At 42.5% G+C, this 24,611-nt stretch overlaps 3 protein-coding genes across 9 annotated transcripts in view; 2 read left to right on the top strand and 1 right to left on the bottom strand.

Moving 5' to 3' along the window:
- LOC121393056 overlaps nt 1–13,671 on the bottom strand; it is a 1,743,327-nt gene extending 1,729,656 nt beyond the window's left edge. For 2 of the 5 annotated variants that reach the window (XR_005966023.1, XR_005966022.1), the window contains exon 1: nt 12,958–13,667. The gene's annotated coding sequence lies outside the window, so the exon portion shown is untranslated. Of the gene's footprint in view, nt 1–12,957 lie in introns of all 5 variants that reach the window. The other 3 variants (XR_005966025.1, XR_005966021.1, XM_041585388.1) reach the window with 3 other exon arrangements.
- Nucleotides 13,672–14,269: 598 nt separating this feature from the next.
- Nucleotides 14,270–21,788, top strand: LOC121401006 (lysine-specific demethylase 7A-like). 3 transcript variants are annotated; one of them, XM_041585410.1, is made up of 6 exons: nt 14,270–14,390; nt 17,273–17,479; nt 18,828–18,982; nt 19,065–19,162; nt 21,270–21,427; nt 21,509–21,788. In XM_041585410.1, exons 3-6 carry the CDS (start codon nt 18,946–18,948, stop codon nt 21,723–21,725), a joined length of 510 nt encoding a protein of 169 aa, XP_041441344.1. In that variant the 5' UTR covers nt 14,270–14,390; nt 17,273–17,479; nt 18,828–18,945; the 3' UTR covers nt 21,726–21,788. The 3 variants fall into 3 exon arrangements, with proteins under 3 accessions (XP_041441344.1, XP_041441342.1, XP_041441343.1); XM_041585408.1 differs by having other exon boundaries at nt 21,267–21,427; XM_041585409.1 differs by lacking the exons at nt 14,270–14,390; nt 17,273–17,479 and having other exon boundaries at nt 18,647–18,982; nt 21,267–21,427.
- LOC121401008 (lysine-specific demethylase 7A-like) lies at nt 21,616–23,788 on the top strand. Its single transcript, XM_041585412.1, has 4 exons — nt 21,616–21,698; nt 22,016–22,095; nt 22,732–22,999; nt 23,144–23,788. The coding sequence occupies exons 2-4, from the start codon at nt 22,057–22,059 to the stop codon at nt 23,236–23,238; spliced, it is 402 nt and encodes a 133-aa protein (XP_041441346.1). The 5' UTR covers nt 21,616–21,698; nt 22,016–22,056; the 3' UTR covers nt 23,239–23,788.
- The last annotated feature ends 823 nt before the right edge of the window (nt 23,789–24,611 follow it).

Here is a 24,611-nt window from a genome sequence, read left to right as displayed (position 1 = left end):
ATTGCCAGTGTCAGACTTGCATAAAGCCCTTGTATTCAGTCTCCTCAGCCACATATTTCCTACTATAGAGTGACAGCCCCCATATGCTGTTTTTCTTTAACCCTTTCCAAGCCAGCCATAGACCTGCTGGATAGTAGATTGTACAATCTATGGCACAGAAAGCTGTTCAGAAGCAGCTCAGAGGGGGTCCAACTCTGACATCACAATCCAGGTCCCCCTCCCACATTGTTTGGAGAAAAATATTCGCACAAGGCACCAAGCCGTGAATGAGCAACTTCAGGAGGACCTGGGGGCAACAGCTGGGGGCGGCTCTGGTCCTTGAGACAATGTTTACCAGCTGGGGTGTAAGTTATTTACAAAGCAAGAAATCTCCCACCGGGGAGTTATAAACAGTTAAAGCACCTCGCTATTAAGTCATTGGGAAACTACAGGTTAATCCCATTATTTACAATAGGGAGAGAAAACACTGCCCCTGCTGGGAGCCTCATATACAAGTATATAACGTTTATTGTAGAAAGAATAATAATCCCTATACAGAGGTACAAAATCTTCATTAAAAACATCCATGTACAAACATGAGCGTCACAAATCTCACACGGAATTAGAACGGTTAAAAGATTCAGGGGGGTCTCATATAACACCCAAAGAAATCTCCCATACTTTCCAGTATCCAGAAGTATTAATAGCTGCCTGAATATACTGTATATACACACTGAGCCCAACCCTAATGAGGAGGATTTGGGTTCACAGGATAAAGGGAAGTATAAATAATAGCTTAATAAATGCTAACAGGCTCCCCCCCATTATTTAGAGGCACCCTCTGCATAATGAGGCACAACGTGGCGTGTACAGTAAAACCCATGCATTTATATTACACATATTACAGTCTGCCCCATGGATCCACTTCTTTAAAGGACCAGTGCTGCTTTACATTAACATAAGTATGTTATAGAAAGTCCTCTCTTAGCAACCTTTCAACTGGGTCTTCTGCTTCTTATCAGAGTCCCAACGGGGTCACCGACACCCAGCAGCTTTGTAGGCTAAATGGTCATTGTCCCTATTCACCTTCCAGCCACTCATTAAAACCGATGGCGGTTGTTAAGGATAAGCAGTACCCTAGCAACCAGATAGCTGCTGAAATGTCAAACTGTAGTCACTGCACAAAAATAATCAAAACAACCCTAAATTAAAGACCAATGCAATTTGTGTCAGAGTAGTACTCTTTACATCATGTAAAACTGATAAGGGGGCTATTCTAAGAAAGAAAAAGAGGCTGATGTTCTTCTGCTTAGGAATAAAATTAGAAACCTTTCTCACATCTTTCCTAAGCAGAAGAACATCAGCCCTCTTCTTTCTCCTGACAACTTCCTTGACTACTTGCTGGTCAGACTGGTGGGAAAATGACCAGAGTGGCGCTGTTGTAACAAAATTCATTCATATTAACAGTACGTCTCCCTTAATATCCTGGAATAAAAACAAAATAAATAATGAATGTAAATTCAAACGTGCTTAGAATAAGCCCCCTCATCCGTTTTACAATCACTTATTTTAAAGTTTACTTATCCTTTAACACACATTATTAATCTAAAATCTCAAGCCTCTTCTGCCCCCTGCTGGAGCGGGGTTACTGCATAGTTGGGATGAAGGAATTGGGGCACAAAGAAAATCTCATATTTACATTTCAAAAATATTCTCCCTTCCACAGAAATGCATAGACGTCATTAGCAAATAGAATAGCGCGATTCACATCAGTTTTATACATATACAATATAAACAACAAATACTAGCAAATAGATATATACACGAGTCGGCTCATCTAGGCAATTGAGGCAGAAAACAAACCGTTTCCTAAATGCACAATCTCTTGCGGGGAGGGGTGCAGTCTGAGGACAAGAGTAGGCGGCCCGGAGTCATAATACATACGTTAAATATATTATATATCTACATACAGTAAAAAAACTGGCATCAACAGGAAGGAAAAAAATAAAAAGTTAAAAAAAAAAATGCTGACCTCCAGTAGGCGGGGTGTAGGAAAGAGAAGCCGGAGTCGGTGCTGGATGCAGATTCAGTGTCGGTGTCAGTATGGAGTGATTGCTGCAGGACGAGGAATGCTCTGGGAGGTGCTCGATGCTCCACAGTCTGCGGGATACACAGACAAACACTAAATCATTTGCAACTTAACACAATTAGAAGTCCTGTTGGCTGATAGTGGGGGACTGGCTCTTAAGGTCCCATAGACGCAAAGATTTTTCTTGCCGAACAACCGATTTGGCCGAAGTCCAACCAATCCTTTCGAAATTATCGTGGAAATTAGTGGGATTCCAACGATTGTACATCTTGCGATTTTCGTCCGATATCTGTCAGAAAATTGATCGGCCAGGTAAAAAAATCTTGATGGTCCCAGTACAATGTATCTATGTCTGCAGGGCCAAGCAGGCAGCTCCCCTCAGTTTTTCGCCCAAACGGTATTTTAGTTGATGGACACGTTACATTTAAACAATCGTTTCAAAATATAGTGGTCTCACCGATAACGATTGGATCTTTTAAAAATCTTTTACATCTATGGGCAGCTTTACTTACATAGACTTGAGATAACCGCTCTTCGGCCCGCCACCCTGCTTGCTTTGATGCCTTCGCGAGGGCAAAGGGTCGGACTATTTTGGACGTATCCTCATTGCTTTCAGGGTTGCCCTCCATCGGGCCATCGACCACCTGTGAATTACAGTGAGAATCAAGGGGCTGCTCATAATATTATGTTCTGGAGCACAGCCAATAAGCTATACCCTCATACTGTACTGCTAAGGGAATTCAATATGGCACCTCCTCCCCCATATGTATAATACAAATATACAGAGAAGGAATGTTCTGGGCACCCACCAATTAACTATACCCTCAACTGTACTGTCTAAGGAATCAATATGGCACCTCCTCCCATATGTAGTAAATACAAATATACAGGAGAGGAGGGAATGTTCTTTCCTGCAGTATAAAATCCTTTGGACTCTTTTCAAAAACTTGCAGAATTGTATCACAAGCACCAAGCGCCACCCTAAGAGGACTGCGTTTCCGGTCCTGATGTTAAGTCTACAGGTCAATGATATAGTTAGTTTTGGGATGATTAATTGCCTAATCCAAAGGCTCTCCCCAAGGCCAGCCAATGGTGGGTACAGCTTTCAGGGCCCTGTGGAAAAGGGGAAAAGAGGGCCCTGGTAAAACTTAGTTAGTATGGGGCCTAGTGCATTACCAATTCTTATCCTGCCCAGTCTTTATAAATATTAGTTCAGTAGTCAGCCCCATCACAGATTCCTAAACTATTGGTGACCTGACAGGGGGCAGGACTTCCCAGTACCCCAAAGTCTGACCTGGCGCTCAGCAATCAACTGCCGACTGTGACCCAATACAACGACTGACAGCAAAGAATAAAACGTTGTCAGAAGCTGCAAAAGCCTTCCTATTCCCCCAAAAATTCGGCTCAATTCAAACAGTTTCAGGTTTTAAAATGCACCTTTCATAACGAACATAAAAAAAGTTACTTGAGCTCTGAACTGCGATTGTATCAGTAACTTTTAACCCAGACGGAAACAGCGGGGGAATGAGGCCTTCCAACTGCCCCATTGAGTTTGTGCGTCACTGCGATCCATGGAGTTTAATAGCAAATCTGATCTCAGACTACTTGATCCACTGGCAAACTGGGTCACAGGAGCGTCATCAAGCGTTATACATTGCAGGGAGACAATTTTCTTTCATTGCTGCAAAAAAAAAATAAAAAATAAAGTTTTGGTTTTAACTTCCCCTTTAAACGTGTCCATTATAGCTAATAAGGAAAGAGAGAAGTAGCAGGGTCTGTTTGCCCTTGCAGAAGGTAAGAGAAAAGCGACCATACGATGCAGATGATTGGATTCCAGATATGAGGAGTACCCGGATCATTAAAACAAACCCCCCCCCTCTGAAAACTGCCGTCTCCATGGTAAGAGCAACACAACTACTTATCGGAAGGAAAGTGCCTCTTATCTGGGCCAATATCAAGTGTTTGGCGTTTGAGGGGGAGGACAAACATTGCAAATTAACACTTATTCCCCCCATACAGGGCTGATGGTTTGGGCTTTATACAAGAGACTTATTTACTTCAGTGTCCGACCCGCCGAAGGTTGGAAACTTTACCCAGACAGAAACCCCTGGCGATCTAAATTATTGGGGGGCCTCCTCCCGGGAGGGGAGAATAATTATTATGGCCTTATTATATATGTCTTATTATACAAGAGGAGAATGGGGAAATGGGGATCCAATTAAAAAAACAAAAAAAACGAACCCACTGATAAACAAAACCCCTGATCCCACCTCAACTCCTGAACACCCTGCTGAAACTTTTAACAGCCCAATCCCACTTCTCGGGCCCCTGCCTTTAGTATCCTGTAAACTCCCTTGATGCGTGGTCTGCCCACGAGCCCACCAATCAGGTCAGGGAATTAGGAATTTTCCACATAAAAACAGCTTTCGGGGTATTGTGGGAGCCTGATGAAGGACTCTAGAAAAGTAGATGGCAGCTGGAATAACTAAGATCCCTGGCAAGTGCCATATGTTAACCGACCAATCAGGACTGTGAAGGCCCTGGACCTAAGAATATGGTTACGGGTGACGGAATGGAATTGAATGTCCCCTCCTTTCTCACTTTATTACATCAATTGCAAGGTCCCGGCTGAAGTCGTCCGCTGAATCGGTTAAGTCAAAAAATGGAGATATAATAAGTATTTCCTATGCGCTGAACATTCGGTCTGTGCAGATAGCGGACGGGAGCAGCGAACTGATGAAACGTGCGCTGAGTTGGCAGCAGCATGGGGTGATCATTGCAATTACGCTTAATTAATGGCGTCCTCCGAGACGAATTACGAATGTCGAAAGAACTTTGCAGAGGTTTCAGGAATGTTAAAGGGGTGGTTCACTTTTGAGTTAACTTTAGTAGTTATAGAATGGCCAGTTCTAAGAAACATTTCAATTTGGTCTTCATTGTTTATATTTTTCTAATTATTTGTATTTTTCTTCTGACTCTTTCAAATTGGGGTCACTGACCCCATCTTAAAAAACAAATGCTCTGTAAAGCTACACATTTTATTTGTTATTGCTACTCTGTTTACTCTCCATTCATATTCTAGTCTCTTTTTTGGTTGCTAGGGCTGAAATTGCAAACTAGAGAGCTGGTTAATAAAAAGCTAAATAACTCAAAAACCACAAATAAAAAAAAAATGACAATTAAGGGTTGATAGCAGCTCTACAGTTTGCAATTTCAGCAATCTGGTTGCTTGGGTCCACATTACCCCTAGCAACCATGCATTGAGTTGCATTAACTTTTAGTATGATGAGAGAGTGATATTCTTATGTTTTAATTCTTTATTATTTGTGTGTTTCTTGAGTTATTTAGCTTTTTTATTCAGGCAGCTCTCCAGTTTGCAATTTTCAGCCATCTGGTTGCTGTATGGTCCAAATTACCCTAGCAACCATGCACTGATTTGAATAAGACTGAAATATGAAAGAGAGGCTGAATAGAAAGATGAGGAATAAAAAGTTAGCAAATAACAATACATTTGTAGCCTTACTGCTGCATGTTGTTTTTAGATGGGGTCAGTGACCCCCCCCATTTGAAAGAAAAGGCAACAATTTATAAAACTATAAGAGATAAATAATGAGGATCAATTGAAACGTTTCTTAGTATTGACCACTTATATTATCCTTAAAGTTAAACTTACAGGGCAACCACCATTTAAGGTTAAAATCAGGACTTTAAGGAAGTCGGAGCACTGGAAGGACTTGCTCTTCTGGCCCTGTGCCCTGTAAAACAGACCCCTCCCTGGTAAGCAGATGTCCATCATGTGGGGGGATTAATATTCACTGAAATCGAATGATCCCCAATAGAAGGAAAGTATGAAGTATGTTCAGCTCCACCCTATTCATTGCACCACACCCCTTTTTCAGTATCAGTTTTCCTGCTTTTAAAGGAAAGGAAAGGCTAAAACTAAGTAAGCTTTATCAGAAAGGTCTATATAAATACACCAGTAAACCCTCAAAGTAATGCTCTCTGAGTCCTCTGTCAAAGAAACAGCACATTTCTTCCTTCTATTGTGTACTCATGGGCTTCTGTATCAGACTTCCTGTTTTCAGCTTAAACCTCCAGCGCTAGGGCTTGAGCATGCTCAGTTTGCTCCTATCTCCCTCCTCCCCTTCCTGCTGTAATCTGAGCCCAGGGGTATGAGTGAGCATGTATAGACTCAGGCAGGAAGTGATGTCACAGCAAGCTAATATGGCAGCCAGTGGCGTAACTAGATATTACTGGGCCCCACAGCAAATTATTTTTCAGGCCCCCAAAATGTTTAGAGGGTTGACTTGTTTCTCCAATATTTATTGAAATTGTATATGGGGCCACTATACCTCCTGGGCCCCCTGCAGCCGCAGGGTCTGCTTCCTCTTAGTTACGCCCCTGATTGGCAGCTGCTGGAATAAATATCGTAATGTAGCTTGCACTATTGCAGCTAATCATTGGCAATAAACTGCGGTAGCTTCTTTCTCCTTTAAAAAGACACAAGTGATTTTGCGACTCCTGTATCTGTTATTGTAAGTCGGAATTCTCAGCAGGGGGCCCTAAAAATGGCATTAATCATCAAAATGAGGGATTGGAATAAAGCTAATTACACCACTATGAGCATTTATCCTATTACCCTGGCAGGTGGCAACACCAAAGCACTAATCAGCACAAAATGAGCTTTTTCTTTTTTTTTATTAAATGGGTACATTGGGGTACAATGGGGTTTACGATCGGAAGGAAAAAAATTGGACTTTTGCCTGTCTGTTTGAAAACAGACTGCTGGGATAAATAGGAGGTGTAGGGGTGTGTGTGTGTGTGTGTGTGTGTGTGTATGTCATAAATAGGGGATAAGTGAATCTTGAGATTGATGCTCATCTGCAGAGTTAACCCTTAAGTGGGAGGGACAAGGGTTTTATCAATGGCAGTCTCAGATATTTATTGGACAAAAAGTGACAATAATTGCTGGTTCCGGTGCACTTTTGCACCCATTGCTATAACTAGTGATCAGAAATAAGTCCACTGAATTAGATATAGGAATGGGACCTGTTATCCAGAATGCTCGGGGACCTGGGAATTTCCTGATAACGGACCTTCTGTAGTTTGGATCTTCATACCTTAAGAACATTAAATTAAGACAATTGGCCTCCAATAAGGATTAATATCTTAGTTGGGATCAAGTTACAACCCTATTTATTATTACACAGAAAAAGGAAATCCAATTAAAACCACAACATTTAAATGCTTTTTTTACTAGAAAATCATGTAAACATTAAATAACCCAATAGGCTGGTTTTTGCTTCCAATAAGGATTAATTATATCTTAGTTGGGATCAAGTACAAGCGACTGTTTTATTATAACACAGAAAAAGGAAATCCAATAAAACCATTAAAAAAAATTAAATGCGTTTTTTTCCTGCCTAGTGAAATCAGAAATTCTAGTTTGAATATTCGGCTTTGGTCGAAGGTTTATGGACAGAAACAAGAGAACAAATGGTTAAAAATGCACCAAAAAACCAACAAAATTGCACTATTATCCCCAAAATAATAACAAAAGGTATTGCGCAGCGAATACGCTATTCAAAAATGGGACAAAATATCTTTCTATGCAAAAAAACCAAAAAACAGACGATGCGATAAGTTAAAAAAAAAAAAAAAGAAAACAAATAGTGTAATTGCGCATACTTGTACAACCGGCAGAATTGCGTGTTATGTGCGATGTGCAGGTGTGTAAATAAATAAGTGTGTATTAATATAATTCATTATGAGTAACAAGTGGTGTAGCTGTATAAAACTGGACAGCTTCAGGAAAAAATGAAATAATTCAAAAAGTGCTGAAAATTTAAAGAAAAGATCACTGTGTACAGCAAAGAGTTAATTCAAAGGGCAATTACCTATAACGCAGTTCCAAGAGGTCCCGCTCCAAACTGAGAACGAAGAGTGTTGGGATGTTTTATACCAATGTCACTTGTTTTCTCTGGCTGAGACCCGAAAAGAATCTTCTCCTGCAGCCGAAAATCCCTTCTGTGTCTCCAATATCTTCTCTGTCCCCAATATTCCCATCTGCAACTTTTACAGCCACCTCCCCCTCACCTGCTCCAGCGTGCAGCTCCTGCTCCTCGGCGATGGGCGGGGCTTACTGATATCAACCAACCAGCGCCGAAGTGAGGCTTGGAACACAATGTGGGAAATCCAGCGTTGCTAGGCAGCAGTGTATAGAACAGTTGCCCTGGAATCTTCAGCTGGTCGGTAGTCCAGAGAGAGGAGGAACAGATAGGGAAGGCTCTGGGAAAGGCAGAGAGAGACAGGGAATGAGAGGGATGTTTTCTTATGGTATATTAGTTTATAGTCTGGCCACTTTTTTATTTTATAGGGACTTTCACCCCTGTTGGACAGTGAGAATGTAAAGGATTTATTATACATTTCTTTTATTTATTAATGTCCTGCCAAAGACTGAGCATTCTGGGAGTTGTAGTTCTGGAGTTGTTAGTTCATTAACAACTTAAAGTGGCAATGTCCTTTTGACCCTCCCCTCAAGCTTCCCTCAATGCCTGCACCCTGTAGTACTAACTCCAACCCTACTCACATCTTCTCTCATTCCCAGAGACTATTATCCACTGTTACTATAGGCACCATCTCTCCCTACTATACCTGCTATCCCACAGTCACACTCCCTTCCCTTAATTAACAGGGGCTCAATGTATAAATCCCTTAGACAAATCCACAGCCCAATCATTCTAAATAAATCCACAAACTCCCTGCAACCTCCACAACTTGAGTCCCATTGGTTGTTCTCTGCTATGAGCCCCCTGCACGACTATTGCTTCCCCCACAAGATACTGAATAATATAAATGTTCATTCTCTCTGTACATAGTCTGTACAGAGAGATCCCATAAAACTATGGCAGCATAGGTATTCCCTGTACTAAGCACAATTCAGCAGGAACAGTCCCTAAGTTTGTTCATAGTCTGTACAGAGAGATCCCATAAAACTATGGCAGCATAGGTATTCCCTGTACTAAGCACAATTCAGCAGGAACAGTCCCTAAGTTTGCTCATAGTCTGTACTGAGAGATCCCATAAAACTATGGCAGCATAGGTATTCCCTGTACTAAGCACAATTCCGCAGGAACAGTCCCTAAGTTTGCTCATAGTCTGTACAGAGAGATCCCATAAAACTGGCAGCATAGGTATTCCCTGTACTAAGCACAATTCAGCAGGAACAGTCCCTAAGTTTGCTCAGTCTGTACAGAGAGATCCTGTAAAACTATGGCAGCATAGGTATTCCCTGTACTAAGCACAATTCAGGAGGAACAGTCCCCTAAGTTTGCTCATAGTCTGTACAGAGAGATCCCATAAAACTATGGCAGCATAGGTATCCCCTGTACTAAGCACAATTCAGCAGGAACAGTCCCCTAAGTTTGCTCATAGTCTGTACAGAGAGATCCCGTAAAACTATGGCAGCATCAATATTCCCTGTACTAAGCACAATTCAGCAGGAACAGTCCCCCAAGTTTGCTCATAGTCTGTACAGAGAGATCCCATAAAACGATGGCAGCATAGGCATTCCCTGTACTAAGCACAATTCAGCAGGAACAGTCCCCAAGTTTGCTCATAGTCTGTACAGAGAGATCCCATAAAACTATGGCAGCATAGGTATTCCCTGTACTAAGCACAATTCAGCAGGAACAGTCCCAAAGTTTGCTCATAGTCTGTACAGAGAGAGCCCATAAACTATGGCAGCATAGGTATTCCCTGTACTAAGCACAATTCACCAGGAACAGTCCCTAAGTTTGCTCATAGTCTGTACAGAGAGATCCCATAAAACTATGGCAGCATGGTATTCCCTATATTAAGCACAAATTAAGCAGGAACAGTCCCTAAGTTTGCTCATAGTCTGTACAGAGAGATCCCATAAAACTATGGCAGCATAGGTATTCTCTGTACTAAGCACAATTCAGCAGGAACAGCCCCTAAGATTCCTCATAGTCTGTACAGAGAGATCCCATAAAACTATGGCAGCATAGGTATTCCTCTGTACTAAGCACAATTCAGCAGGAACAGTCCCCTAAGTGTTTCCGAATACTCTGTACAGAGAGATCCCATAAAACATGGCAGCATCAATATTCCCTTTACTAAGCACAATTAAGTAGGAACAGTCCCTTACGTTAGCTCATAGTCTGTACAGAGAGATCCCATAAAACTATGGCAGCATAGTATTCCCTGTACTATGCATAATTCAACAGGAACAGTCCCTAAGTTTGCTCATAGTCTGTACAGAGAGATCCCATAAAACGATGGCAGCATAGGTATTCCCCTATACTAAGCACAATTCAGCAGGAACAGGCCTCTAAGTTTGCTCATAGTCTGTACAGAGAGATCCCATAAAACTATGGCAGCATCAATATTCCAGTACTAAGCACAATTCAGCAGGAACAGTCCCCTACGTTTGCTCATAGTCTGTACAGAGAGATCCCATAAAACTATGGCAGCATCAATATTCCCAGTACTAAGCACAATTAAGTAGGAACAGTCCCCTACGTTTGCTCATAGTCTGTACAGAGAGATCCCATAAAACTAGGCAGCATCAATATTCCAGTACTAAGCACAATTAAGCAGGAACAGTCCCTAAGTTTGCTCTATAGTCTGTACAGAGAGATCCCATAAAACTATGGCAGCATTAGATATTCCGTTACTAAGCACAATTCAGCAGGAACAGCCCCTAAGATTCCTCATAGTCTGTACAGAGAGATCCCATAAAACTATGGCAGCATAGATATTCCCCTGTACTAAGTACAATTCAGCAGGAACAGTCCCCAGAGTTAAGGGACCCCTTAGGGGTTAGTGACTTGATATAGTGATTGCAGTGTCAGACTTGCATAAAGCTCCCTTGTATTCAGTCTCCTCAGCCACATATTTCCTACTATAGAGTGACAGCCCCTATATGCTTTTTCTTTTAACCCTTTCCAAGCCAGCCATAGACCTGGTGAATAGTAGATTGTACAATCTATGGCACAGAAAGCTGTTCAGAAGCAGCTACAAGGGTCCAACTCTGACATCACAATCCAGTTCCCCTCCCACATTGTTTTGGAGAGAAAATATTCGCACAAGGCACAAGCCGTGAATGAGCAACTTCAGGAGGGACCTGAGGGCAACAGCTGGGGGGCGCGCTCTGGTCCTTGGAGACAATGTTTACCAGCTGGGGGTGTAAGTTATTTACAAAGCAAGAAATCTCCCACCGCGGGAGTTATAAACAGTTAAAGCACCTCGCTATAAAGTCATTGGGAAACTACAGGTTAATCCCATTATTTACAATAGGGAGAGAAAACACTGCCCCCTGCTGGGAGCCTCATATACAAGTATATAACGTTTATTGTAGAAAGAATAATAATCCCTATACAGAGGTACAAAATCTTCATTATAAAACATCCATGTACAAACATGAGCGTCACAAATCTCACACGGAGATTAGACGGTTAAAAGATTCAGGGGGGGTCTCATATACACCCCAAAGAAATCTCCCATACTTCCAGTATCCAGAAGTATTAATAGCTGCCTGAATATACTGTATATACACACTGAGCCCAACCCTAATGAGGAGGATTTGGGTTCACAGGATAAAGGGGAAGTATAAATAATAGCTTAATAAATGCTAACAAAGGCTCCCCCCCATTTATTTAGAGGCACCCTCTGCATATTGAGGCACAACGTGGCGTGTACAGTAAACCCCATGCATTTAATATTACACATATTACAGTCTGCCCCATGGGATCCACTTCTTTAAAGGACCAGTGCTGCTTTACATTAACATAAGTATGTTATAGAAAGTCCTCTTCTTAGCAACCTTTCAACTGGTCTCTGCTTCTTACAGAGTCCCAACGGTCACGACCCCAGCAGCTTTGTGAGGCTAAATGGTCATTGTCCCTATTCACCTTCCAGCCACTCATTAAACCGAATGGGCGGTTGTTAAGGATAAGCAGTAAAAAACCAGATAGCTGCTGAAATGTCAAACTGTAGTCACTGCACAAAAATAATCAAAACAACCCTAAATTAAAGACCAATTGCAATTTGTGTCAGAGTAGTACTCTTTACATCATGTAAAACTGATAAGGGGGCTATTCTAAGAAAAGAAAAGAGGCTGATGTTCTTCTGCTTAGGAATAAAATTAGAAACCTTTCTCACATCTTTCCTAAGCAGAAGAACATCAGCCTCTTTCTTTCTCCTGACAACTTCCTTGACTACTTGCTGGTCAGACTGGTGGGAAAATGACCAGCAGGTGGCGCTGTTGTAACAAAATTCATTCATATTAACAGTACGTCTCCCTTAATATCCTGGAATAAAAACAAAATAAATAATGAATGTAAATTTCAAACGTGCTTAGAATAGCCCCCTCATCCGTTTTACAATCACTTATTTTAAAGGTTTACTTATCCTTTAAACACATTATTAATCTAAAATCTCAAGCTCTCTTCTGCCCCCTGCTGGAGGCTGGGTTACTGCATAGTTGGGATGAAGGAATTGGGGCACAAAGAAAATCTCATATTTACATGTTCAAAAATATTCTCCCTTCCACAGAAATGCATAGACGTCATTAGCAAATAGAAATAGCGGCATTCACATCAGTTTTATACATATACAATATAAACAAAATACTAGCAAATAGATTATATACACGAGTCGGCTCATCTAGTCAATATGAGGCAGAAAAACAAACCGTTTCCTAAATGCACAATCTCTTGCGGGGGGAGTGGGTGCAGTCTGAGGACAAGAGTAGGCGGCCCGGAGTCATAATACATACGTTAAATATATTATATATCTACATACAGTAAAAAAACTGGCATCAACAGGAAGGAAAAAAATAAAAAGTTAAAAAAAAAAATGCTGACCTTTTCCAGTAGGCGGGGTGTAGGAAAGAGAAGCCGGAGTCGGTGCTGGATGCAGAGTTCAGTGTCGGTGTCAGTATGGGAGTGATTGCTGCAGGACGAGGAATGCTCTGGGGAGGTGCTCGATGCTCCACAGTCTGCGGGATACACAGACAAACACTAAATCATTTGCAACTTAACACAATTAGAAGTCCTGTTGGCTGATAGTGGGGGACTGGCTCTTAAGGTCCCATAGACGCAAAGATTTTTCTTGCCGAACAACCGATTTGGCGAAGTCCAACCAATCCTTCGAAATTATCGTGAAATTAGTGGGATTCCAACGATTGTACATCTTGCGATTTTTCGTCCGATATCTGTCAGAAAATTGATCGGCCAGGTAAAAAAATCTTGATGGGTCCCAGTACAATGTATCTATGTCTGCAGGGCCAAGCAGGCAGCTCCCCTCAGTTTTCCCCTCAGTTTTCTTCCCTTCTCTCTGGTACTTACTGGCAGGGAGCAGTTGTAGTCCGAAGTGACAATCCGAAATCCCTGGGCGGGACAGGTAAGAAGCCCCAGCCAAAGAGTGAGCACCAGTAGCTGCCCAGCAGTGCCCCCCGGTGCCATGATGGAAGCTGGCAAGAGCCAGTACAACAGAACAACACTCAGCCCCGACCCCTCAGCGCAGCAATTTCACCTCAGCGCCTCCTCATTCTCAGATTGGGCACGGAACACGCCCATACACACCTGCCGGCCAATCATGCTTCGCTAATTGAAGCTGAAAGTGGGCGGGAGCGGGTGGGGCGACGCATGCAAATAGGAAGTTCTGGGAAGCAGGTGGCCGGGCTGGAAAGTCCCCTGAGAAGAATATGCAAATGAGGGGAGCGATGATTGGCCGGGACTTCCTGGCTGGGAGGGAAAGCTGAGAGGAACCACAACACACTTCAGCAGAACCACAACACAAGCCAGGGATTTAGCGTCTAAATACAGTTCTACAAAGCATTTCAAATGAAGGGTAAAACTTTAGGGAGGAGTTACTTTAGAGGCGTTACTAAGGGGAGTGGCCTTACAACAGAATAGGCGGATTTTAAGAAAGGCTTGGGGAGGTTGTGAATTTACCCTGCAGCATTTTATGCAGCGTTCCATGTGTGTGTTGAGTTGAGAAAGGATTCATTTAGAAGACTAAAATAATCCATCCACATTAAACTTCCATCCACCTTCCTGGCAGAGGAGTGAAAACTTCAGAATCCGACTCGGCTGCTCTTGCCTGCCCTGTTTCCCAGTGTAATTTTAGACCCGCCCAACGGGGGGAGGGGCTACACCAAGAAATCACTGACTGGGAATGTCAAGTTCAGAGCTGGAGGGATTATTGCTTGGGGCTGAAGCTGACAATGCTGGGATCTGATAGAAAAAGCAAATGAAGTGCGGGGATAGGAGAAATGACATATTGGGAGCTGAGTGTAAGGTCGTTGTTTGTATGAAATGCATCTAACATTAGCTGCTTATAGAAGGAGCTATAGGACTGAATGGAGTTGAAAAAACCAAACTTTAAAGCAGTGGTTCACCATTTAGTTAACTTTTAATATGTTATAGAAAGGTAAATTTTATGCCTTCATTTTTTCTTTTTATAGTCTTTGAATTACTTGCCTTCTTGTGACTCGTTACAGCTTTCAGATGGGGCAGGGGGTCACTGACCCCATCTAAAAATAAATGCAATCTAAGGATACAAATGTATTGGAATTACTACTTTTTATTAGTCATCTTTCTATTCCAGCCTCTCATTCATATTCATATTCTTTTATTCATTTCAATTAATAGTTGCTATGTAATTTAGATCTTAGCAACCAGACATATGCTATAATTACAAACTGGAGAGCTGCTGAATAACAAGCTAAATAAGTCAAAAACCACAAATGCTAGCATGCCCTATTCAGGGCTGTTCAACTGGTGGTCTATGGGTCGCCCCCCTTGTGTGACCCACCCACCTGAAAGTCTGCCTGCTGTGTAATATTTAAAAGGTATCACTACAGAGATTAACTGGCCCCTGCATTGTTTCACCTCAAATTAGTCTATAAACTCCTGTTGTTCACACATGTGATCCCCCTGTATTGTTCACACTGTAACACCTCTATTGTTCACATCATAAACCCTGTACTGTTCACACCTGAGACCCAGACTGAAACTGACCACATTGTTCACCTGTTCACACTCATACAAACTGCTGGAAGGACACAAGCCTTGTATCACTGTATGTAGTACATCATAGAGTGGTCCTGATAGGTTTCCCCTGTCTCCTGCTCTGTTCTGTCTTCCCTATGCTCCCTGTGTGTGTCCTGCTCTTCCTGTGTGTGCCCTGCTCTGTCTTCCCTATGCTCCCTGTATGCCCTGCTCTTCCTGTGTGTGTGCCCTGCTCTGTCTTCCCTATGCTCCCTGTGTGTGTCCTGCTCTTCCTGTGTGTGTCCTGCTCTGTCTTCCCTATGCTCCCTGTGTGTGTCCTGCTCTTCCTGTGTGTGCCCTGCTCTGTCTTCCCTATGCTCCCTGTGTGTGTCCTGCTCTTCCTGTGTGTGTCCTGCTCTGTCTTCCCTATGCTCCCTGTGTGTGTCCTGCTGTTCCTGTGTGTAAACATATTGAGCTATGGTTTAAAATTTGTCCAGGATCATGATATGCGAACAGTTGATGTTATATTGGAGGTTAACCAGTTTATACGTAGGCTTACTATTAATGAGGTCTCCTCCTCTGATAATGATTTTGATGGAGATACTTTGGATATTTCTCATACATTACATGATACGGAGGTTGGGGATAATCTTATGGTTTACGATGCTTTGGACACCCCACATAGAGGTTACCAGTCCAATACTTTTTCCTTTGAAGAACTGTGCACTGTCAATACTATGCAAGATCTTTTGCTCGAATCATATAGGGGTGATCACCCAGATCATATTGTGACACATACCCAACTGGGTGAGAGGTCTACCTTCTACCCTGTACAAAGTAGAGGAATTTATATTGATTTGTTTCAAAAATTGGTCACAAATGATCTGGCTAAACATACTAGATCCCCCAATAGGAGTCACCATAATTTAAGTAAGAGTGAATTCAATGCTATCACTAGTCTACAATCCAACAAATCCATTATTATTAAGAACGCGGATAAAGGGGGTTCGGTGGTTGTATTAGACACAGTACTATAAATCCGAAGCCCTCAGACAATTACGAGACTCAGATACCTATCAGCTGCTGGATTTTGATCCAACTAGGAGGTTTCAGGACATAATGTTGAACTTATTAAATTGGGCTAAGTTGGAATCCATTTTGACTGATCGGTAATTTGAATATATCTACTGTAGGAATCCACATATTCCAATCTTTCATTGGTTACCAAAAGTTCATAAAAGCCTTATTAATGTTCAGGGTCGCCCAATAGTTTCTGGAATTGGGTCCCTGAATGAACACTTATCCAAATATGTTGATGAATTGCTATTACCCATTGTCCTGGAGCTTCCTAGTTACCTCAGAGACAGCACTGACTGTATTAATAAGATTCAGACTGTCCAATGGAAATCTTCCTATGTCTGGATGTCTTTGGATGTGAGCTCTTTATACTCCTCCATTCAACATGACCGAGGGACCTTAGCCATCAAATTTTGGTTACAACATTCTAACTTGTATCCTGATATCCAAAACGAATTTATTTTACAGGCGTTGGAGTTCCTGTTAAATACCAATTATTTTATGTTTAATGATTCCTTTTACCTTCAGAAGAGGGGAGCGGCGATGGGAGCGCGGTTTGCGCCCTCATACGCGAACCTCTTCATGGGTTTATGGGAAAGACTATTTGTATACAGAGACTCCAACCCTTTTCGTTCGTGTATAATTTGTTATTATCGTTATATTGATGACTTGATTTTGATTTGGAATGGCGATCAATCCTCCATCAAATCCTTTATTAACTATCTTAATGATACCAATTGGGGTATTTCATTCACTAGTGAAATCAATAGACATGAAATTTCTTTTTTGGATATCAGGTTCACAGTCGATGGTGTAAACATTATCACAGATTTATTTCGGAAACAAATAACTCGTAACACTCTACTTCATGCCAACAGTTGTCATCCGACTAGTACTTGAAAGAGTGTTCCGGTTAGTCAATTTCTGAGGCTACGTAGACTATGTACCACCTGGGATTCTTTTAATACCCAGGCCATGTCATTATGGGACCGTTTCGTTGAACGGGGGTATTCCGTCACTGATGTTAAATTGGCCTACGAAAGGGCAGTGGGGACAAGTCGTGAGGAATGTCATACTACAAGATCCACTAAATACTTTTCTCCCACAGGAGGAAGGGAACAAGCCGGTCAAATCTCAGGGAATTCATGGCCACTGTCCGATCTCCAGGCCCTCGGACGAGAATCCCTCGCATCATCCCGGGCGGAAAGTGCGGCGACTTCGAGACCATTCCACCAAAACCCCCTCCAACCTCGACATCCTGGAGCATCATAAGCGGGAGGTCCTGAAAAGGCTTGAAATGTCCCCGTGGGAAGAGGTTTGTGTTCTTATTCGGCCGAAAAAGCGCAGCTTCAGGGGATTCCACCCAAATAATAACAAAAAAAACAGCATTTTGCATAATTAAAGGAAGCGTCACAGTGAGCAACTCATTTTTATTAGGGATGCACCGAATTCACTATTTGGGATTCGGCCGAATCCTTTGGGAAAGATTTGGACAAATACCGAACCAAATCCGAATCCTAATTTGCATAAGTGGAAAAATAATGTTTTACTTCCTTGTTTCGAGACAATAAGTCACACAATTTCCCGTCCCACACCTAATTTACATATGCAGATTCGGATTCGGTTTGGCCACACACAAGGATTCGGCCGAATCAGGATCCTGCTGGAAAAGGCTGAATCCTGAATCAAATCCTGGATTCGGTGTATCCCTAATTATTATACATTAAATATATTAATTGTCTGTCCCTATTCCCTGCACTGCAGCTCCTGACTACATGTACCATCAACAATTTAGCAGTCGTCATCTCCCCCTCAAGCCAAGTCTTAGCTGGACAGGGAACTGAATACCGCGACACTGTTTCGATGGCATATGTAGTCGGTACCAGCAGTGCAGAGTCTTGCTCGCAATGACGTTTCCTTTCATTAGACAAAATCACGCTTTCTGTCACCATTTGGGCGGACTTCACCTTTGAACGACAACCGACTCAGTGTGGTGGTTGTGGGACTTGCACAAGTAACCCATGTTGCACTCTCTTCCCCTCCAGCGGTGGGACGGTTTGATGGAGACTGTGATGTCATCAATCCCTCACCACTAAACATATGACTTCAAAGTGCCAATAGTGTTTGGTGCTTTTTGTTACCGGCAGATGTGCCAGCCAATCGGCGCACGTTGGATCAGGCCCGGGTCACGTACGCAGGCCTCAAGCCCAAAGTGCGAATTTTATTATTCAGACTGAAAAATTGTAATCGTATTGGATGCGTATTCGATTTGTACGAATCAAGTTTTTCTACCGAATAAAAACCTTGAACGTCAGAAAGGCTATTAACATCTCCAAATGGCTCAACAAATCTCGGCCATTGACTTGTAAATGAACTCGGCAGGTTATATTCTAATATTTGAATTAGGACTGTTTCCATGGTCGAGGTGTGATACATCTCACATTCAAATTTACATTCGAATGGGGGATTTAAGGGGTCTGCGGGCAGATGGGGGGCACAGAGGTCTACGGGGAGATGGGGGGCACAGAGGTCTGCAGGGAAGCAGCTGGAATTATTAAAAGGATATCGGCACATTCCTGATAATGTGGAACAGTGTCACTGTCCCTTTAAATGATAAAAAAATGCAGTTTTCCTTTTATTGAACATTGATGTTTTTTAAGCAGAGCTGAAAGGCAGACGTTTACTTAACGGAGCCTCTACACGGCGGACAGCGAAGTTGAGGACGACCGGACGAGGTGGAGGAAGGATATTAAGCAGGAGAAGCCGTGCTCCACGTCGGGGATGGAGGATAAAGCGGAAACACAGAAACCACTTAACAGTAAGTAAAACCCTCCAGGGGGCGAGGTGTTGTTTATTCTCTTTGCTTTATTTACTGATCTTTTCCATCTTTCCCTCCCCAGTGTTCTTTGAAAGTGTCAAGTCGGAGCTCAGGAACGGATCCTCCGAATATTCCGATATTTCTGATTCCGAGGGATCCGAAGACAATTGCACTAACCAGGTATGGAGGGGGGTTATTGGGAAAAGGAAATGGGATATTGGGTTTACCCCTAAGTTCCCCAACATGTCCGTTTAGGGCAGAGACATGCTCAGATTCGGGAAGATTAGTCGCCCGGCGACAAATCGCCTCTTCTTCGTGCGACTAATCTCCCGAACTGCCTCCCACCGGCTAGAATCTAAATCGTTTTTCCGAAGTCGCCTCATGAGGAAACTTCGGACGACTTCAGAAAACGAAGCACTCCGAGTGCCATCCCGTCAGCGATTGAGATTCTAGCCGGTGGGAGGCAGTTCGGGGAGATTAGCAGCTGGGCGACTAATCTCCCCGAATCTGAGCGTGGGTCTGTGCCCTTAGTAGGGGACAACGCCAAATTGGTTGGATTACCTCGTTAAGCCTTGAACTTCATAGGCAGGTGTGTCCAATCATGAGAAAAGGTATTTAAGGTGACCAACTGCAAGTTGTGCTTCTGTTTGACTCTCATCTAAAGAGTGACAGCATGGGATCCTCAAAGCAACTCTCAAAAGATCTGAAAACAAAGATTGTTCAGTATCATGGTTTAGCAGAAGGCTACAAAAAGCTATCTCAGAGGTTTAAACTGTCAGTTTCAACTGTTAGGAATGTAATCAGGAAGTGGAAGGCCACAGGCACAGTTTCTGTAAAACCCAGGTCTGGCCGGCCAAGAAAAATACAGGAGCGACATATGCAGAGGATTGTGAGAATGGTTACAGACAACCCAAAGATCACCTCCAAAGACCTGCAAGAACATCTTGCTGCAGATGCAGGTGTATCTGCACATCGTTCTACAATTCAGCACAATTTGCACAAAGATGAGAGAGAAGCCCTTTCTGCACTCACACAAACACAGTCGCTTGTTGTATGCAAAAGCTCAGTTAGACAAGCCACAGTCATTTTGGAACAAAGTGCTTTGGACTGATGAGACACAAATTGAGTTATTTGGTCATAACAAAAAGTGCTTTGCATGGGGGAAGAAGAACACCGCATTCCAATAAAAACACCTGCTACCGACTGTCACATTTGGTGGAGGTCCCATCATGCTGTGGGGCTGTGTGACTAGTTCAGGGACTACTGGGGCCCTTGTTAAAGTCCAGGGTGGGATGAATTCAACCCAATATCAACAAATTCTTCAGGATAATGTTCAAGCATCAGTCACAAAGTTGAAGTTACGCTGCAGGGGTTGGATATTCCAACAAGACAATGACCCTAAACACACTTGGAAATCTACAAAGACATTTATGCAGAGGGACAAGTACAATATTCTGGAGTCCCCTGACTTGAATATCATGGAAAATCTATGGCAGTGATCCCCAACCAGTAGCTCGCGAGCAACATGTTGCTCTCCAACCCCTTGAATGTTGCTCTCTGTGTCCTCAGAGCAGATGCTTATTTTTGAATTCCAGGCTTGGAAGCAAGTTTTAATTGCATAAAAACTAAGTATAGTACCAAGTAGAGCCTCTTGTAGGCTTCCAGTCCACATAGGGGCAACCAAATGGCCAATCACAGCCCTTATTTGGCACCCCATGGGACTATTTTATGCTTGTGTTGCTCTCCATCTCTTTTTACATTTGAATGTGGCTCACGGGTAAAAAAAGGTTGGGGACCCCTGATCTATGGGATGATTTGAAACAGACTGTCCATGCTCGGCAGCCATCAAATTTAACTGAATTGGAGAGATTTTGTATGGACGAATGGTCAGAAACAGCCACATCCAGAATCAAGACACTCATCAAAGGCTATAGGAGGCATCTAGAGGTTGTTACATTTGTAACTAAGTATTGATGTAATATCTCTGTTGGGGTGCCCAAATTTATGCACCTGTCTCATTTTGTTATGATGCATATTGCATATTTTCGGTTAATCCAATAAACCTTATGTCACTGCTGAAATACTACTGTTTCCATACGGCATGTTATATATTAAAAGAAAGTTGCTCAGCCAATGAGAAAGAAAACTCAGAAGAATTAAGAGGGGTTCCCAAACTTTTTCATATGACTATAAGTACGGGATGTGAGTTACTGGCATGCGAATACTAATGAAATACTAATGAATTACTGGTCCTTTAATTATGAATGTCTCCTGTCTGATCCAGCAGAAACACTTCTCCAAGGAATCGGAAAGCTCAGGTGATGATGATGATGATGATGAGGAGCAACAGGAACCCATTCGTAACCTTAAAGAGGAACACAGTGGGAGAAGATTGCCCTGTGATCCTAATTTCCAATGGTCTGATGACGATTCTCCCCAGAAAAGGTAAGAAATCTTCTCTTTGGTGTGAACTGCTGGGAGTTGTAGTCGTACCTTAGTTGTTAATTGGTCTCTCTCCTTTATTAGTGAATGTCCTACCTCGACCAGCATGGAGCAAGAAGCTGTACAAGGAACGCTCTCCATGTCTGCATTGCACTACCCCACCGCAAAGAGCACAGACTGCAAGACTAGGGGGGTTACCCCCAACTGCACATCAACGTCTCCCAGGGAAACAGTGAGGAGCATCTGGATTCCCACAGCCCGAAAGCAGCAAGTGGTAAGAATTCTGGTTGCTAGGGTCTAAATTGCCCTAGTAACCATGCATCAATTTGAATAAGAGACTGGAATATGAATAGGAGAGGCCTGAATAGAAAGACGAGTACTTAAAAGTAGCAATAACAATAAAACTGTTTTGCCTTATTGAGCATTTGTTTTTCAGATGGGGGTCAGTGACCCCTATTTGAAAGCTGGAAAGAGTCTATAACACTTAAATAATGACTACCAATTGAGAAGTTGCTTTGCTTTGGCCATTGTATAACATACTAAAGTCATTTTCGATGAAGAATAGCCGGTTAACGGTGTTGACTTTATCAGGTCCCCACGTGAAAGACAAAGAACTGTCCCCTCTGGACTGGATGCGGCAACCAGATGCTTCCTGCAGAACAAGCCCTCAGGTGAGTGAATTGATCTGTACAGCTTAAAGGAGAAGGAAAGGCTAAAACCAAGTAAGTTTTATCAGAAAGGTCTATATAAATACACCAGTAAACTCTCAAAGTAATGCTGCTCTGAGTCCTCTGTCAAAAGAAACACCACATTTCTTTCCTTCTATTGTGTACTCATGGGCTTCTGTATCAGACTTTCTGTTTTCATCTTAAACCTCCAGGGCTAGGGCTTGAGCATGCTCAGTTTGCTCCTATCTCCCTCCTCCCTTCCTGCTGTAATCTGAGCCCAGAGATATGAGTGAGCAGGGAGAGACTCAGGCAGGAAGTGATGTCACAACAAGCTAATATGGCAGCTGCTATCCTAAACAAACAGAGAGTTTCTAGAGCTGTTACTCAGGTATGGTAAAGCATTCTGCAAATTAAATATAGCATTCAGCTTGCACTATTGTGGCTAATTTATTGGCAACAAAATGCCTCCGTAGCTTTCCTTCTCCTTTAACATTAAGAAGCCCCCCATGGTATGTGGGGGTAGGTAGTTTGAGTTCAGGTGGGAGAGGGGTGGGGGATACAGTAGGCACAGTGAGTTCCCAGTCTATATGTGGAGAGGGAGGAGCTACATTATATATAATATAAATCATTCTGTTTCAGGATTCACAAAACCTTCCGAAATCTTTGCGGAGAGAACTTGCGCACGAGGACTACGAGAAGTCGCCGAAGGACCAGCGCTACTTAGAGATCGGCTGTTGGGACTCCGCGGATAAATACGAGTTGAGCGCGAGTTCCGGCGAATGTCACCTGAGCAACGGCAGCCTCAGTCCTACGATGATCTACGGGGACCCCTCGACGACCCTGCCCTTGCACCCCACAAAGAGACCCGCCTCCAACCCTCCTCCTATCAGCAACCAGGCAACTAAAGGTATGTGGGTGTGGCTGGGGTGCTGCCATATATATATATATATATATATATACAGTACAGTTATATTATTATTGTTATAACTATTATATAATTATTATTGTTATTATGTATAAAATCGAATTTTCCTCTTTTTACCCGCCATAGGCAAACGGCCAAAGAAGGGCATGGCGACGGCGAAGCAACGCCTTGGCAAAATCTTGAAGCTCAACCGCAATGGCCACGCCCGCTTCTTTGTCTAACACCCAGCCCCCGCATATTCCCGCGCATAACAGTATTGGGGCGACCCGAGGCCTGGAGCTTCTTCCCGTCGCCCGACTCCGCTGAACTGAAACACTCACCCCATTAAGCATCGCCGCAAGAACAAAGATGTCCGCTCTTACACTGTGCCATGCCCACTCAGCAATAACCAGAGGACTCTGGATTCAGGTTTCTGGTTTTCGGGGAGAGGGGCGCCCCATTGACTCCGATGGCTCCATCAGCAGGTGCAGGGGAGGACTATGGTCTTCAATAATTTATTAGTCAGATTTTTTTTTTTTAAATATTTATATAAACATTTTTTGTTTGTTTTTGTTTTTTTAGATTTTAAGCAATGTGAAAGTTTTTATTTTATTTTGTTTGGAGGTTTTAATATCTTATTTGCGTGGTGTGAGGCAAAACCACAGACGTGAAGAAAGAGGGGGGTACCATTTAACTTTTTAATTCAGGTTGTAGTCTTAAACAGGGATTTAATGTGTTTTTTTGTAATTATTTTTAAATTAATACAAAATCCATATTTTTATTTTTGCTATCGTTGATGGGTTTTTGTTTTTTGTGCTGATTTAATTTGATTCTTGATAAGCTGTCGGCGCGGTGGCAGCCGGGTGTTGGTCAACACTGTATTCTGGTTTATTATAGGGGAGGGCGGGCCTTAACAGACGCCATGTAGATCTTCCTGAAAGACGCAAGGGCTACGCCATATTGCCACGGGTTTCTATTATTACCATTTGCCATAAATAAGGATTTGTGTTTTTTTTGGGGAGCATTGCAGGTTCTATGATTTGTGTTGGTGCTATGAAACAAAGGGGAAGTTGAACACAATTTGCGATTCTAAAACTCGTCTCCAAAGAGAAGAAACAACGATACACTAACGACTTTAAAGGCTTCGTTTATATAAATGTATATTTTTTTTCTTTTTGTAAAAAAGCTTTAAAGACACAGCAGCCTTTTTTTTTCTTTTTATACCAACTAACGAGGATCTCAGGGTAATTAATTGGGAGCATTTAGAAGCACACACAACAAGCCAAGCGTAGTTGTATATCCTTGATTCACGTTGGTGCTCCGTCACTGGCAACCACAAAATAGATTCAAATATAGAATATGTGAATCAAGAAGCAAAGGGCAGAATACCTGCTAATTAGTGTTTATTGTGCTTCTTGATTCACATATTCGATATTTGTTATAGTACAGTATATAAAATACAGCATTTCTAGCAATGCTCTTTTTTAGCTTTAGTTCTCCTTTAAATATTATAATTTATAACCCCCTTAAAGCATCAGTATTTAGCGCAGGGCACGTGTTTCACCAAATCTTTTCCAGGCTGGGACCTTAAATTCTGCATTTCTAGGATACAAAT

Source organism: Xenopus laevis, chromosome 3L, assembly GCF_017654675.1.
Source record: "Xenopus laevis strain J_2021 chromosome 3L, Xenopus_laevis_v10.1, whole genome shotgun sequence".
Classification (NCBI taxonomy): Eukaryota; Metazoa; Chordata; class Amphibia; order Anura; family Pipidae; genus Xenopus; species Xenopus laevis.
This window is presented reverse-complemented; position numbering and strand designations above follow the sequence as displayed.

Excerpts from the sequence above, each read along its gene's own strand:
- LOC121401008 (XM_041585412.1), top strand. The coding sequence starts at position 22,057 with ATGCGGCAACCAGATGCTTCCTGCAGAACAAGCCCTCAG. Across the intron at positions 22,096-22,731 it reads CCTGCAGAACAAGCCCTCAG|GATTCACAAAACCTTCCGAA; the intron begins GTGAGTGAATTG and ends ATTCTGTTTCAG. Across the intron at positions 23,000-23,143 it reads CAGCAACCAGGCAACTAAAG|GCAAACGGCCAAAGAAGGGC; the intron begins GTATGTGGGTGT and ends TACCCGCCATAG.
- LOC121401006 (XM_041585408.1), top strand. The coding sequence starts at position 18,946 with ATGGAGGATAAAGCGGAAACACAGAAACCACTTAACA. Across the intron at positions 18,983-19,064 it reads AACACAGAAACCACTTAACA|TGTTCTTTGAAAGTGTCAAG; the intron begins GTAAGTAAAACC and ends TTCCCTCCCCAG. Across the intron at positions 19,163-21,266 it reads AAGACAATTGCACTAACCAG|CAGAAACACTTCTCCAAGGA; the intron begins GTATGGAGGGGG and ends TGTCTGATCCAG.